The 17621-nt window shown below is 40.8% G+C and overlaps 1 protein-coding gene across 1 annotated transcript in view; it reads right to left on the bottom strand.

Moving 5' to 3' along the window:
* Nucleotides 1-11409: 11409 nt before the first annotated feature.
* megf10 (multiple EGF-like-domains 10) overlaps nucleotides 11410-17621 on the bottom strand; it is a 147000-nt gene continuing 140788 nt past the window's right edge. The window contains exon 25 of the mRNA XM_061876880.1: nucleotides 11410-16836. Coding sequence (XP_061732864.1) covers nucleotides 16670-16836 — 167 coding nt within the window. The 3' untranslated portion in view covers nucleotides 11410-16669. The remainder of the gene's footprint in view (nucleotides 16837-17621) is intronic.

Genomic DNA, 17621 nt, shown 5'->3' with positions numbered 1-17621 from the left:
CAGCAGCCAATCAGATGCCAGCATGGAGGATGTCCTCATCTACTTCAAAAACATCCATCCATCCATCCATTCTACCGCTTATTCCCTTTTAGGGTCGCGGGGGGCGCTGGCGCCTATCTCAGCTACAATCGGGCGGAAGGCGGGGTACACCCTGGACAAGTCGCCACCTCATCGCAGGGCCAACACAGATAGACAACATTCACGCTCACATTCACACACTAGGGCTTCAAAAACATACATTCTTAAAATACTATTAACGTAAAAGTATGTGATATTAATACAAAACCTTATTTTTTGGGGGGTGTGTGGGGGGGGATACAAATACCAAGTCAAGACTACTAAGGGCAGCACGGTGGGAGAGGGGTTAGTGCAGGTGTGTCCAAAGTGCGGCCCGAGGACCATTTGTGGCCCCCAGCTAATATGTTAAAGGCCGACTGAAACCCACTACTACCGACAACGCAGTCTGATAGTTTATATATCAATGATGAAATATTAACATTGCAACACATGCCAATACGGCCTTTTTAGTTTACTAAATTGCAACTTAAAATTTCCCGCGAAGTGTCATGTTGAAAACGTCGCGGAATGATGATGCGTTCGCGTGACGTCACGGACTGTCAGGAAATATTAGCAGCTGCACCACACACAGCTGAAAGTCCTCTGCTTTAATCGCATAATTTCACAGTATTTTGGACATCTGTGTTGCTGAATCTTTTGCAATTTGTTCAATAAATAATGGAGACTATAAAGAACAATGCTGTTGATGGAAAGCGGTGTATTGCAGCTGTCTTTAGCAACCGAAACACAGCCGGTGTTTCTTTGTTTGTTGTGAAGCTTTAACACAGAGCGGTCAAGCGAACATGTTTCTCTACGTCAGTGGTTCTCAAACTTTTTTTGTCATCCCCCACTTTGGACAAGGGGGAGTTTTCAAACCCCACCTGCCCCCATCGCCCCAACAAGAACGCTAATGCCAAGCTTAACATTTTCAAATTTATTGAACATCAGGTAACATTCAAGTTGTATACATTCAAACTCAATAACATAAAATAACATCAAGTTCAATAATAAATAAAATAACTGTGCAGCTGTGGTATAACTTGCATCAAGTTCAATAATAAATAAAATAACTACTCAGCCAGTTTACTTTGAAATAAATCAAGTGGCTTATTGACGTGATTGGGGTGTGTGGTCTCGAGGCGTCTCTTTAATTTGTTGGGTCTCATGCTGTCTGCTGCTTGCGGTTTTAGACACAGAACACACAGGGGTCTCTCCTCTGCCCCCACCACCGTTGCCGTGAATCCAAGAGCAAGATACCCTTCATCATATTTTCTTTTCGGTTGGCTTTTTGGTTGATTAAGCCCGTCAGATTTTTGTTTCTCTGCAGGCGATTGCTCGACGACCTTTGAGGTGTGAGTCACAAATTTATCCATTTTGTGTAATTGTGGTCCACACATTAGCCTGCCACCCATCCGTGTGAAAGATTGTTTCGCTTAGCCCCGCCCCCATTAGTTACTGTTGCTATGTTTGTCAAACTTTCGCTCCTACCTAGAAATTTAAAGCCTAGAGGAAAAATAAGTAATTTACATTTATTCATATAGTGGATTTCACAGACAGAATCACAAAGTGATTTACAGTGTGTATAGAAAATGAAAGCATGGTAAAAAAAAAAAAAATCTAAGAATATAATTAAAAAAACATTTTTAAGTGCGATTTCCTCCCGTTCCTCGTGCCCCACCTGTCATGTCTCTATTCCCCACCAGTGGGGCCCGCCCCACAATTTGAGAAACGCTGCTCTACGTCAACCAGCAAGTTTTTGGATGGGAAAATTGTGATATTAAGTCTGTTCTTATCGGAGACTTGAGTGGATTATGCGACCTCCTCCTGCATTTGTCAAAAAGGCAGCTGTGATTTTGGCTCCTCCGTTGGCCTCTCTGAGAGACACTGGCGTTCACCGCAGCCCTCCGACTTTCAGGTATGACTTTATAATGTCACTAAAACACTATTAAAACAATAAGCAGATTCGGGATTTTCCAGAATTATCCTAGTAAATGTGTCTAATTACATCTGAATCACTCTCACTGCCATCGCCTGGAGCCGTGGCATTTTGTTTTTTTTTAGTTTTTTTTTTAGTGCTTCACTCTAACTTTCCTTATCCACGAATCTTTCATCCTCACTCAAATTAATGGGGAAATTCTCGCTTTCTCGGTCCGAATAGCTCTAGCTGTTGCTGGCTATGATTTTAAACAATGTGAGGATGTGAGGAGCCCTGCAAGCCATGACGTCAAGCGCACATCGTCTCCTACTTCCAGTACAGGCAAGGCTTTTTTTTTAGCGACCAAAAGTTGCGAACTTTATCGTGAATGTTCTCTACTAAATCCTTTCGGCAAAAATATGGCAATATCGCGAAATGATCAAGTATGACACATACAATGGACCTGCTGTCCCCGTTTAAATAAGAAAATCTAATTTCAGTAGGCCTTTACAGGCCTACTGAAACCCACTACTACCGACCACGCAGTCTTATAGTTTATATATCAATGATGAAATATTAACATTGCAACACATGCCAATACGATCGATTTCGTTTACAAAATTACAATTTTAAATTTCCCTCGAAGTGTCGTGTTGAAAACGTCGATGACGCGTATGATGATGCATGCGTTTGACGTCACCGGTTGTAGCGGACATTATTTTCCAGCTCGAACCAAGCTATAAGTAGTCTGCTTTAATCGATAATTACACAGTATTCTGGATATCTGTGTTGCTGAATCTTTTGCAATTTGTTCAATTAATAATGGAGAAGTCAAAGTAGAAAGATGGAGGTGGGAAGCTTTTAGCCTTTAGCCACAAAAACACAGCCGGTCTTTCCTTGTTTAAAATTCCCGAAGATGAAGCTTTACTATGGATCAGAGCGGTCAAGCGAACATGGATCCCGACTACATGTCAACTGGCAGTTATCTGTGAAAAAATTGTGGTAATAAGTCGCCTCTTACCGGAGACATCAACGGAGCTTCCGTCCTGCTGCAGCTGCGTGACTTCCCTCAGAGACTCTGGCGTCGACACATCTGTGGCCACACCCCTCAGACTTTCAGGTACTATTTAAATAGGCAGATAAGGTATTTTCCAGAATTATCCTAGTAAATGTGTCTAATAACATCTGAATCGCTCCCACTGCAATCGCCTTTTTTTTTGTGTACTTTTTTTTTCTTTTCTAGTCCTTCATTCTAAATTTCCTCATCCACAAATCTTTCATCCTCGCTCAAATTAATGGGGAAATTGTCGCTTTCTTGGTCCGAATCGCTCTAGCTGCTGCTGGCTAAGATTGTAAACAATGTGAGGGTGTGAGGAGCCCTACAACCAGTTACGTCACATGCACATCGTCTGCTACTTCCGGTAAAGGCAAGGCTTTTTTATTAGCGACCAAAAGTTGCGAACTTTATCGTGGATGTTCTCTACTAAATCTTTTCAGCAAAAATATGGCAATATGGCGAAATGATCAAGTATGACACATAGAATGGACCTGCTATCATCGTTTGAATAAGAAAATCTAATTTCAGTAGGCCTTTAACTAATGTTTTAAACTGTCAGTAAACCGTTTTACAAGGCTGCTTTTTATCATTTTCTTTAGGGAAGTACAAAAATCGCACAATTAAACAGTATTCTGGACATCTGTGTTGCAATTTGTTCGATTAATAATGGAGACGTCAAAGAAGAAATATGTAGGTGGGAAGCGACGTAATGCGGCCGCCTTTAGCCACACAAACACAGCCGGTGTTTCCTTGTTTACATTCCCGAAAGCTGATGGTGAAGCTTTACTATGGAACATAGCGGTCAAGCGAACATGGTTCCCTACGACATGTCAACCGGCAGGTTTCGGTGAGAAAATGGTGGTATTAAGTCAGTTCTTGCCGTAGTTATGAGCGGAGAGCTTGCGTCGTGCCTCGCTTCCTGCAGCTGCGGACTCTATTGCCTCCTCCCAACAGCCCGCCCCCGACCGTCGGATGTTTACACCGTGGAGGAAGGGGAAAAAAAAAATTCAGCCTGGCTGCCTTGCCTCGTCGAGAAGCGTGGCTTCCATCGAAGACGGGTCACCACACCCGTGGCCACACCCCTCCGACTTTCAGGTACGACCATATAATCTCACTAAAACACTAGTAACACAATAAGCGGATAAGGGATTTTCCAGAATTATCCTAGTAAATGTGTCTAAAAACATCTGAATCGCTCCCACTGCCCTCGTCTTTTTTTCTTTTCTTTTTTTCTAGTCCTTCACTGTCACTTTCCTCATCCACGAATCTTTCATCCTCGCTCAAATTAATGGGGAAATTATCGCTTTCTCGGTCCGAATCGCTATCGCTGCTGGTGGCCATGATTGTAAACAATGTGAGGATGTGAGGAGCTCCACAACGCTTGACGTCACGCGCACATCGTCTGCTACTTCTGGTACAAGCAAGGCTTTTTTATTAGCGACCAAAAGTTGCGAACTTTTTCGTCGATGTTCTCTACTAAATCCTTTCACTAAAAATATGGCAATATTGCAAAATGATCAAGTATAACACATACAATGGACCTGCTATCCCCGTTTTAAATAAGAAAATCTCATTTCAGTAGGCCTTTAAATTGTGTCCATGTTTTCTACCCTTCACGCCCATCTATACGTCATTCATTTTCTCTATACTGTAATAGATTTACTATTTTAAAGTTATGTATTAAACATCCTGCTATTTTCTGCTTCTTCCAGTTCCTATATCCCCAAATATGGTCTCCTTCGTACCAATGGCACCCAAAATGTGTGGCCTTGTTGTTGTTGTTTTTAACCACAAATAGATTGTGATGTAGTACTGCATTTTGGCCACTAGATGTCAGTGACATTCCATTCATGTGTTGATAATCACAAAGTATCTATGTTGTATACTGGACACATGGTAAGTGTGCACTGATTTTAAAGGAAAAGTAAAGTTTAGAGTTATTTTTCTGCCATTTCAATACTTAATTTCCGGGAAAAAAATCATACATTTTAATATAAAATGAATATAGGCGTGAAAGTTTGCTTGAATCAAATAAAGAATGTTTACAAACCCTGTAACGCAAACCCATGACGTCATAATTGTTGGGATGTCGCATGGCTGCAGTTGTGTGTCCCCGAGTATGCAAGAATCCAGGAGAGTTGCGTGGAGGTAAGATGAATTTAATACACAAAAGAAAATAACAAAAGCAAACATAAAGCAGTCGTGCAGATAAACGTTCTCAACATAATATTATCATCGAGCACTGAGGAGTGCTCGAGTGAAACATAAATAGACACTAGTGTGATTGACAGCAGGTGTGAACCGCTGCCAATCAACGAAAAGAGAAAAATAGTGCTCCGTGAATAAAAACAGGAAATACAACAAAAATAAGAGCACTGAACCGGAAGTAAATACAAAAACACAAAAAACTAACAGAAATGAAGTGACACATCGTTACAGGACCTCCCCCTCAAGGAACAGATACCAGATGTTCCCTGGGAAAGAAAAAAAAATGGAAAAAAGTCCAAAATGTAAGGGAGGGTGGAGGGAGGATTTGGTGGAGGGTTGCCAAACCTCGTGTCCCCGCAGCCAGCGAGGGAAAGTCAGGTGGCGGCGCCGCGTAGAGCGCCGCTGGAACTGGCGAGGCGGGCGGCCAGGGAACGGCCAAATCACTGGCCGAAAAAGAGGAGAGTGCGCAGGGCACGGCCACATCCACGGCCGACGTAGAAGCGGGCGCGCTGAAGCAGGCCGGGAAGCAGAAGACGTAACCGGCGGCGTGGAAACCGCAGGCGTCATCAACGGCGTGGAAGTGGCGGATGTCATCGGCGGCGTGAAAGCGGCGGATGTCATCGGCGGCGTGAAAGCGGCGGATGTCATCGGCGGCGTGAAAGCGGCGGACGTCATCGGCGGCGTGGAAGCGGCGGACGTCATCGGCGGCGTGGAAGCGGCGGACGTCATCGGCGGCGTGAAAGCGGCGGACGTCATCGGCGGCGTGAAAGCGGCAGACGTCATCGGCGGCGTGAAAGCGGCAGACGTCATCGGCGGCGTGAAAGCGGCAGACGTCATCGGCGGCGTGAAAACGGCAGATGACGCCGGGCGAGGAGCAGCAAATGCTGGCCGAGGAATAGCGGATGCCGGCGGTGACGAAGCCCGGCGTGGTGCTGCTCTTGGCGGCGTTGGGGCTCGGCGTGGAGCCGGCGTTGGGGCTCGGCGTGGAGCCGGCGTTGGGGCTCGGCGTGGAGCCGGCGTTGGGGCTCGGCGTGGAGCCGGCGTTGGGGCTCGGCGTGGAGCCGGCGTTGGGGCTCGGCGTGGAGCCGGCGTTGGGGCTCGGCGTGGAGCCGGCGTTGGGGCTCGGCGTGGAGCCGGCGTTGGGGCTAGGCGTGGAGCCGGCGTTGTGTGCCTGGCTGCACCGCAGTGTATAGTGGGCCCCCCTCCACTAGGTGGCTGCCAGACACCGTTCACACATGCGGGAAAGCGTGCCTGCTCGTCGGAGTCCCCCGGTGCGAAAACCAGGGACGGGCGGGAGGGGACCAGGAGGAGGGACGAAGACACGTCCCGTGCCAAGTCCCAGCAGGAGGACAAAAGCGACCTCACTGTGGGCTCCACTGGAGCTCTCGGCGGACCAAAAAAGAGAGCGGGAGCTGGCAGAAAGAGCAGCCGGGGAGCAGCCGCTGGAAGCTGCGTAGGAGCAGGGAGAAGCAGCTCAGCAGACGACGGGAAGGATGGCGGCGGCGGACGTGCCGGTCGGAGAGCCGCAGTAGGCGACGGAGCCGCAGGAGCCGCGAGACGTGAAGGAGGAGGTGGGCGCGCCGGTCGGTGAGACGTAGCCGGCAGCGTTGCCGAGAGGAAGGATGGCGGCGGAGGACGCGCCGGTCGGTGAGCCGTAGCCGGTAGCGTTGCCGCGGGAGCCGCGAGGCATGCAGGAAGTGGCGGACGTGCTGGTCGGAGAGCCGTAGTCAGCCGTCGAGCCGAGAGGAAAGATGGCGGCGGGGGACGCGCCGGTCGGAGAGCCGAAGCCGGTGGCGTTGCCGCGGGGAGAGGGTCCGCGTCTGTAGGCTGGGACCGCACAAACCTGGCCTTCAAGTCCTCCAGGAATTGTGCGGTCCAGAACGTCGGCTGAGGATTGCCGACAGGGATTCTCGCGAGGACACTTTCTTCTGGCTCGATGATACTGTTGGGATGTCGCATGGCTGCAGTTGTGTGTCCCCGAGTATGCAAGAATCCAGGAGAGTTGCGTGGAGGTAAGATGAATTTAATACACAAAAGAAAATAACAAAAGCAAACATAAAGCAGTCGTGCAGATAAACGTTCTCAACATAATATTATCATCGAGCACTGAGGAGTGCTCGAGTGAAACATAAATAGACACTAGTGTGATTGACAGCAGGTGTGAACCGCTGCCAATCAACGAAAAGAGAAAAATAGTGCTCCGTGAATAAAAACAGGAAATACAACAAAAATAAGAGCACTGAACCGGAAGTAAATACAAAAACACAAAAAACTAACAGAAATGAAGTGACACATCGTTACAATAATGTCATCAAAGCTCACATTTTAAACATTCACACGGCGCACCAACATTTTTGGAAAAAGGATGAGGGGTTATAAAAAAGGTACAAAAATGGAATAAATCTAATTGTGGCCACATATGACTAAGTTATGTACAAGTTTTGCATCTCATTGCACATGAATGTGGTGCGTTCACAGACCCTAGATTGAAGTAACAAACACTTGTTTTTAAAGCCAACTCCCAGGAGATGCACTAATACAAATATAATCATAATAATAATTGATGCACTATTATGATTCGATTTAACCACTGATGATAATCGTAGAACTTAAAAAATACTTTAATACATTAACGTTGCCTTCACAGATGTGTAAGTTACCCATTCCTTAGGCACTAATACACCTTTGCGCCTATAATAATCCGGATGGTTCTTTTCGTCTTTGTTCAGGAGGACTCAACGTCCACAATTTTTCATAAACAATTTGAAATGTGGACTCGTCTGACTAGAGAACACATTTCCACTTTGCGTCAGTCCATCTTAGATGAGCTCGGGCCAGTTTCTGGTTCTTGTTGATAAATGGCTTTGCATAGTAGAGTTTTAACTTGCTCTTACAGATGTAACAACAACCTATAGTTACTGTCAGTGGTTTTATGAAGTGTTTTCACCACTTGTGCCAGCTTTTTTGAAACATGTTGCAGGCATCAAATTCCAAATGAGCTAATATTTATAAACAATTACGTTTTCCGGTTCGAATGTTAAGTATCATGTTTTTGCAGTCTTTTCGATTAAGAATAGGTTGAAAAGGATTTGTAAATCATTGTATTCTGTTTTCATTTACGATTTACACATTGTGCCAACTTCACTGGTTTTGGGGTTTGTACAAGTAACCTTTTGCGTCTCATTGCACATGAATGTGGTGCGTTCAAAGACCCTAGATTGAAGTAACAAACAGAGGCGTCACTTGTTTTTAAAGCCAACTCCTAGGAGATGCACTAATAAAAATATATTCATATTAATAATTGATGCACTATTATGATTCGATTTAACCACTGATGATAATTGTAGTACTTAAAAAATACTTTAATACATTAATGTTGCCTTCACAGATGTGTAAGTTACCCATGCCTTAGGCACTAATACACCTTTGCGCCTATAACAATCTGGATGGTTCTTTTCCTGTTTGTTCCGGAAGACTCAACGTCCACAATTTTCCATAAACAATTTGAAATGTGGACTAGTCAGACCACAGAACACTTTTCCACTTTGCGTAAGTCCATCTTAGATGAGCTCGGGCCAGTTTCTGGGTGTTGTTGATAAATGGCTTTGCATAGTAGAGTTTTAACTTGCTCTTACAGATGTAACAACGAACTATAGTTACTGACAGTGGTTTTATGAAGTGTTTTCGCCACTTGTGCCAGATTTTTTGAAACATGTTGCAGGCATCAAATTCCAAATGAGCTAATATTTATAAACAATTATGTTTTCCGGTTCGAATGTTAAGTATCTTGTTTTTGCAGTCTTTTCGATTAAAAATAGGTTTAAAAGGATTTGTAAATCATTGTATTTTGTTTTCATTTACGATTTACACATTGTGCCAACTTCACTGGTTTTGGGGTTTGTACAAGTAACCTTTTGCATCTCATTGCACATGAATGTGGTGCGTTCAAAGACCCTAGATTGAAGTAACAAACAGACGCGTCACTTGTTTTTAAAGCCAACTCCTAGGAGATGCACTAATAAAAATATATTCATATTAATAATTGATGTAATATTATGATTCGATTTAACCACTGATGATAATTGTAGTACTTAAAAAATACTTTAATACATTAATGTTGCCTTCACAGATGTGTAAGTTACCCATGCCTTAGGCACTAATACACCTTTGCGCCTATAACAATCCGGATGGTTCTTTTCCTGTTTGTTCCGGATGACTCAACGTCCACAATTTTCCATAAACAATTTGAAATGTGGACTAGTCAGACCAGAGAACACTTTTCCACTTTGCGTCAGTCCATCTTAGATGAGCTCACGCCAGTTTCTGGGTGTTGTTGATAAATGGCTTTGCATAGTAGAGTTTTAACTTGCTCTAACAGATGTAACAACAACCTATAGTTACTGACAGTGGTTTTCTGAAGAGTTTTCGCCATTTGTGCCAGCTTTTTTGAAACATGTTGCAGGCATCAAATTGCAAATGAGCTAATACTTGCAAACAATTACGTTTTCCGGTTAGACTGTTAAGTATCTTGTTTTTGCAGTCTTTTCGATTAAAAATAGGTTGAAAAGGATTTGTAAATCATTGTATTCTGTTTTCATTTACGATTTACACATTGTGCCAACTTCACTGGTTTTGGGGTTTGTACTAGTAACCTTTTGCATCTCATTGCACATGAATGCGGTGCGTTCAAAAACCCTAGATTGAAGTAACAAACAGACGCGTCACTTGTTTTTAAAGCCAACTCCTAGGAGATGCACTAATAAAAATATATTCATATTAATAATTGATGTAATATTATGATTCGATTTAACCACTGATGATAATTGTAGTACTTAAAAAATACTTTAATACATTAATGTTGCCTTCACAGATGTGTAAGTTACCCATGCCTTAGGCACTAATACACCTTTGCGCCTATAACAATCTAGATGGTTCTTTTCCTGTTTGTTCCGGAAGACTCAACGTCCACAATTTTCCATAAACAATTTGAAATGTGGACTAGTCAGACCACAGAACACTTCCACTTTGCGTAAGTCCATCTTAGATGAGCTCACGCCAGTTTCTGGGTGTTGTTGATAAATGGCTTTGCATAGTAGAGTTTTAACTTGCTCTTACAGATGTAACAACAAACTATAGTTACTGACAGTGGTTTTATGAAGTGTTTTCGCCATTTGTGCCAGCTTTTTTGAAACATGTTGCAGGCATCAAATTCCAAATGAGCTAATACTTGCAAACAATTACGTTTTCCGGTTAGACTGTTAAGTATTTTGTTTTTGCAGTCTTTTCGATTAAAAATAGGTTGAAAAGGATTTGTAAATCATTGTATTCTGTTTTCATTTACGATTTACACAACGTACCAACTTCACTGGTTTTGGGGTTTGTACAAGTTAACCTTTTGCATCTCATTGCACATAAATGTGGTGCGTTCAAAGACCCTAGATTGAAGCAACAAACAAGAGGCGTCACTTGTTTTTAAAGCCAACTCCCAGGAGATGCACCAATAAAAATATCATCATAATAATAATTGATGTAATATTATGATTCGATTTAACCACTGATGATAATGGTAGTGCTTAAAAAATCATTTAAAAGATTAATGTTGCCTTCACAGATGTGTAAGTTACCCTTGCTTCGGGTACTAATACACTTTTGCGCCTATAACAATCCGGATGGTTCTTTTCCTCTTTGTTCCGGAAGACACCACGTCCACAATTTCCAAAAACAATTTTAAATGAGGACTCGTCAGACCACAGAACACTTTTCCACTTTGCGTCAGTCCATCTTAGATGAGCTCGGACCCAGCGAAGCCGGCAGCGTTTCTGGGTGTTGTTGATAAATGGCTTTGCATAGTAGAGTTTTAACTTGCACTTACAGATGTAACAACAAACTATAGTTGTGCCAGCTTTTTTGAAACATGTTGCAGGCATCAAGTTCCAAATGACCTAATATTTGCAAAAAAATACGTTTTCCAGTTCGTATGTTAAGTATCTTGTTTTTGCAGTCCATTTGATTAAACATAGGTTGAACAGTATTTGCAAATCATTGTATTCTGTTTTTATTTACAATTTACACAACGTGCTAACTTCACTGGTTTTAGATTTTGTACTTTGAACAAACACTCTATATGATTACATTGATGTGTTGAATGCATATTAGACTCGGGGCCAACATGTCTCAAAAAACATTTTATTTTACAGTTCTGAAAAAGCAAATTCATACACTGTCAAGATTACAGCCAACAAAAGAGATAAAACGGCTGTCAAATGTCCAAAACGTTACATCATTTACACTTCATACCAATTGCCTGATCTGATATACAGAAATAAGACATTGAATGGAATTTGTATTTTTACATCAAAGCAGATCAGAACTATAAACTGTACAATATTTACAATGTTTCAAAAACACACTTAATTTTTCATCCAGGTTAACATATTCAGCCAATTATGGGAAGTGTTCTTGTCACCAAGCCAAAGTCCAGCTTAAGCTCAAATGTGACCATCTTTAAATGTGTCGTATTGTTTCTTTAAGTATAAATACATTCTAATTAATCTACTGTTCGAATCACTTCCAACCAGATTCAACGGTACAGTATTGGTATTGACGGTACATGTAGAAAGGATATCAAGTTTACAATGAAGAGAAAGAAATGGCAGTACTAAAATACATTCATCAGGTGGTTTGCAGTTTGTTGACAAGACTTCTGGTCGACTGAACAACAAAACGATCTGTAAATATTCTCATTTATCAGGTTTTTGTTGTATTTTCAAGAGTATTGAACCGATTGCAACTGGATTGTTCAGCACTAGTCTGAGGGGAGGGTGCGGGATCCAAGTATTTATTTTTTAAGGTTGAATGGTATCACCACAGACAAAACCCAATATTGACTTGAGCTGTCCTATCCAATTTTGTAGTACTTAAAAAATAGTTTAATACATTAATGTTGCCTTCACAGAAGTGTAAGTTACCCATGCCTTGGGCACTAATACACTTTTGCGCCTTTAACACGTTTCCTCTTTGTTCCGGAAGACAACATCCACAGTTTCCAAAAACAATTCCAGTTTTCTGGAGTGTTTTTGCCACTTGTGCCAGCTTTTTTGAAACTTTAATGGCAGATTCATTAAAATGACAAGTTGATTCAAAGTTATAATAAAAACAAAAACATTGCAACTATTGCTGCAACTTTTTTTTTTTTTAAGCTGCTCCAAATTCAGGCTGAGAGACAGAAAATGTCTTCCAAGTCAGCGTAAACATTCCAGTTTGGTAACAGTACGTGTATTTGTATTGAACCGTTTCGGTATGGGGGTTTCGGTTCGGTTCGGAGGTGTACCGAACAAGTTTCCACACGGACATATTAAGTAGCGTACCGCACGTTGTGTAAACAATGCAGAGCGAGGCACAACACAGGGCATGCTGGCAGCGACCGGGCTAGGACAACATGTAAGAGCCAGAGCTGGAAGACTCGTTAACATCTCCCCTTTGGGAACACTTTGGCTGCGTGATACAACAACGGAGGACGGAGGTTCGCCGACATTGTTCAGCAACTGCTTCTGACAACACGCCAAACACGCTAACCCGTTCGGGCAGCCTTTCCTTGGCAAGTCAGGCAGGGCTAAAGCAATAAGGAAAGTTTTTATAGCAGCAGATTTAATACCAGATTGCATTAAAAACTAAATTTTGACCCACTTCTATGGTGGAAGAACAATGAGCCCATATATCCTCTTACTACCAAGTTAGCCAGGCTGGGGGGGAAAAGAAAAGTTAATCTGAGGCCGAGTTGACTTGAAACTGTTTAATGTTGCACTTACTATATGTAGAAGAAAAGTTTTGTCGTTTTATTTAATTGGAACAACAATTTGAGGCAGTTTAATGTTGATTAACGTGGACCCTGACTTAAGCAAGTTGAAAGACTTATTGGGGTGTTACCATTTAGTGGTCAATTGTACGGAATATGTACTGTACTGTGCAATCCACTAATAAAAGTCTCAATCAATCAATCAAAACAAGCACTTTATATGTAGAAAGGTTTTGTTAGGAAACCAATTCTGAGGCTGATCTTATTTAGTTTTTATTTTCTATATGTTGACCACATTAACCCTGGCAATGGACCCTGTGTGTATATGTATGTAATGCCATTGTTTACAAATTTGGTAAATAAATAACCCCAAAAATTAATATTTTGTTGTTTTCTTACTGTAACGAAAATGAACCGAACCGTGACCTCTAAACCGAGATATGTACCGAACCGAAATTTTTGTGTACCGTTACACCCCTACTAACTAGATTAGATTCTGTGTTTAAACGTACTCTATGATTGTGATTAGTCCACTTTTTTGCCCCAAATTATCTAGGATAGGCTCCAGCTCACCCCTGACACTAAATAACATATGCAGTAAAAATGACGGAAGAGTCGTTTTTGCTCCTTGGTGTTCACAGGAAATCGTTCGGCAAGACAGATACAGTATTGAATATGTGTAAGAAGACAATCATGTCATGACAATAATATCAAGACAAATAAAAAAAACATTCACAAAGGTAATAGTGTCACGGTTTGGTGCTCGGTTAAATGGCGGTAGGTATCAATGTTACTGTAGATTATTAAATATTAACAATACATACAAAAGGTTTGGTACAAGCAGGGCTAGACTGGGGAACTAGGCAGAATTTAATTTATATGAAATAGTTTTTATACAAACTTGAATTTTATTTGATGCATTTGTGAACAAATATGAATTAATATAAAATAAATTGCTCAATAATTTATGTTTTCGTGCCAAATTCAACATAATAAAAACGTAAATCTGCAAACAACTCGAGAAATTCGCAACTTTGTTCTCATCGGCGACAGAGCAGGAAGGGGCTAGGAATAAGTTAGCGGTAAAAATAGCGTATGAAACGTCCTGTCATTAAAAACGTGACGAATCGTGGGGCGCAACGCACAGCGAGGGGTCTGCACGTACAGTATGGAGGACCCCGATTAAAAGAGTCGTATGTTGTGATTTGTCATTTCCCTGCCTTCTCTATTATGGTGATGTCTGTTTTCTTTAGTTCATTAAACCCCAGTGAGGCACGCCTGCAACAAATTTCTACCAAGGAGTATTTAAGCTCGCCACTGACAGCTGGCTCCTGTCGGTTACTGTCTCCTGCAGCTCACACGTGCATGCACCTGCTTCACTTTGTCAGTCCTGGTATGTTGTCTCTCTTTAGTCCTGAAATCCCTCTCCTCTTTGTGTTTGCTTCCTAGCCTCCCTGAAGTAAAGAGGATTCTGTGTTGCACCTTTTGCTGTGCTCAGTGTACCATGGCCATTTCCCCTGCCGACCACTGAGGGACCTGTTTTTGTCTGTTTATTCATGGTGTGCACTTCTGCCCCATCGCCTTTTGTTACACTATTTGGACTTATTAAATTTTCCCTTTTTGTAATTCTACCTTGCCTCCCGTCTCTGCATCCTGGGGTCACCTCCTTGATCAAGTCATAACTTCGTAAACATAGTGGTGATATTTGAGACATTGATAAATCACATATTGTTGAAATGGAATGTTTCTCCGATGCAAACTGTAGCATTGAATGTATGCCATCACATACCGCCTAACATTATTTGGCACACAATAGACCACATATGAAAAATTTGGTACAAATCCTTCATATGTCATTTCAAAATGACTTTTTACGAAATACTATTCAGGCCACATAGAAAAAAAGTCATATTGTTCAAGTGACATTTAAAAATTGCCATTCAGATGTGATGTATCCTCCAGTATGGAATGGACATTAAAAGGTTTCACATATTTGCTTAAAAGTACTAACGTTCTGTTTAATCTAATGTTGGCGTGCCAAAAGCATTGCAGCTAATAAACTGCATTTCTTACAAGTATTATTATCACTGGAAAATGAGGCTAAATGTGTTATACGTCAAGAACAAGCGGAAGCAGACAAGAAGGTATGCCAATCGCTATGCTAGGCTGAAACAACAGAATAATTAAGTGCTTCGTGTAGTTTAAGATATGGAAAAATGAATCATGTTACATTAGAGTAAGTGGATATTAATAGGAAATGACTGTAACAAGTAGATGAATAAGAGTTAGAGAGAGGATAATGCAACAATGTATATGGCTGCTTAGAGGCCAGGTGGACCCGTAAGTGGAAGTGGGATCCATCCAATTATTGATAGTATCGATACCAAGGGTAGTATCAGTATATGAGCGATACTAAGGTGATTAGATTGCTATTTTTTAATTATTTTGGTGAATATTTACAATCTGAAGGAATAATTTCCTGGACACAAGAGGACTTTAAGGGCAAAAACTAAAGGATTTAAAAGCGTAATAACTGTATGTGGTAGTTAATTTTTGTCTAGTTATTGTGCACTATTTACTTTGTTCTGATCAAATCGTATAATAAAAAACAATGAGGAAATAGTTTACATATTGTGTGGATATTGTTACAATGTTAACAGCACCCATCATGAAAAATTTACAGTTAATACACCTATTAGTTAATTAGTTAATGAACCTATTTAAAACATGTCATCAAAATTCTAAAATTAATCTTAATCAGGAAAAATTACTAATGATGTTCCATAAATTCTTTTTAAAATTTTTTCAAAAATATTCGAATTAGCTTGTTTTTGTCTTCATATTTTTCGGTTGAATTTTGAATTTTAAAGAGTCGAAATTGAAGATAAACTATGTTTCAAAATTTAATTTTCATTTTTTTCAAGTTTTCTCCTCTTTTAAACCGTTCAATTAAGTGTTTTTTTCATCATTTATTCTCTACAAAAAACCTTCCGTAAAAGGAATAAAAATGTACGACGGAAAACAGACAGAAATACCCATTTTTTTTTAAAATATATATAGATTTATTTATTAAAGGTAAATTGAGCAAATTGGCTATTTCTGGCAATTTATTTAAGTGTGTATCAAACTGGTAGCCCTTCGCATTAATCAGTACCCAAAGAAGTAGCTCTTGGTTTCAAAAAGGTTGGTGACCCCTGCTGTATAGTATCTCCAGTCGTGTCCTTGTGATGACATAAATTACGGTATTTTGGGAGGTAAAGTCGAACTAAGTAGGACATCACTGAAGGCCTGTGAGAAACGCACACCAAAGTAGCTTTAGTATAAGTACATTTACGAGATTATTCTAATGGTAGAGTTTATTTTCCTTCGTGCGGATAATCCTCCTTCATACGTTATACTTGTTGATATTAAAACTAAGATATGATTGACTCAGAATGTTCTTGAATCCCGATGGGCAAACGTAACCTGACCCTGATCCAAATAACACGTAAACAATATAACATTTCCACTGTTATGAATGAGTCATTCCTTAAGCAGATGTCAGGTAACATCTGGATGGAAACAAGTGTGCCATTTTTGCACTTCCAGTTGTGGAGATGTAGTTAAAACCTTTTCTCTGCATGGAATGACTAGATATTCAGTCGCTGTCCATCTTCTTGGGATCTGACGTCGGACTTTCTCGGGCAGGCAGCACATCATAGTGACAAGAAATATGGCTGTTTTTTGGTAGGTCGTAAAGATCCTGGCCTTGATGCATGCATTCACTTTTTTGTCCGGTGGAGCAAGTCGTGCTGACTGTTGGTTCTGGATCAAACAGATAGAAACAATTAATTCAAGAACAATGTAAGACTGTGTTACTTTGAAATGTATACTGTACACGAAAAACCTTTTGATGATAAGAATATTCAGTGTCAATCAAAATCTAAATTTACATGGTTTTCAGCCTTTTTACATGCTGAACTCCAAACAATTTGACCTATTCTGTCACAGATTGATAACAACAAAGTCATGGTTTTATGCCCCTGAAACTTGATTATTGTGATTATCATTATCATTGTCGTGTAACCTTGCCAAATGAATAGTAGTTAGCAATCGTCCCTTTGATTATAGACTTCATTAATTGTATCGTGGACAGCAGGGGTCCCCAAATGTATATAGATATACATATATATATATATATATACATATACATATACATATATATATATATATATATATATATATACAAACCCTGTTTCCATAAGAGTTGGGAAATTGTGTTAGATGTAAATATAAACGGAGTACAATGATTTGTATCCATATTCAGTTGAATATGCTACAAATACAACATATTTGATGTTCAAACTGATAAACATTTATTTTTTGTTGCAAAAATTCATTAACTTTGGAACTTGATGCCAGCAACACGTGACAAAGAATTTGGGAAAGGTGGCAATAAATACTGATAAAGTTGAGGAATGCTCATCAAACACTTATTTGAAACATCCCACAGGTGTGCAGGCTAATTGGGAACAGGTGGGTGCCATGATTTGGTATAAAAACAGCTTCCCAAAAAATGCTCAGTCTTTAACAGGAAAGGATGGGGCGAG

Source organism: Nerophis ophidion, linkage group LG17 (genome assembly GCF_033978795.1).
Source record: "Nerophis ophidion isolate RoL-2023_Sa linkage group LG17, RoL_Noph_v1.0, whole genome shotgun sequence".
Taxonomy (NCBI): domain Eukaryota; kingdom Metazoa; phylum Chordata; class Actinopteri; order Syngnathiformes; family Syngnathidae; genus Nerophis; species Nerophis ophidion.
The sequence above is the reverse complement of the archived record's forward strand: the minus strand, read 5'-3'. Positions and strand labels throughout refer to the sequence as shown.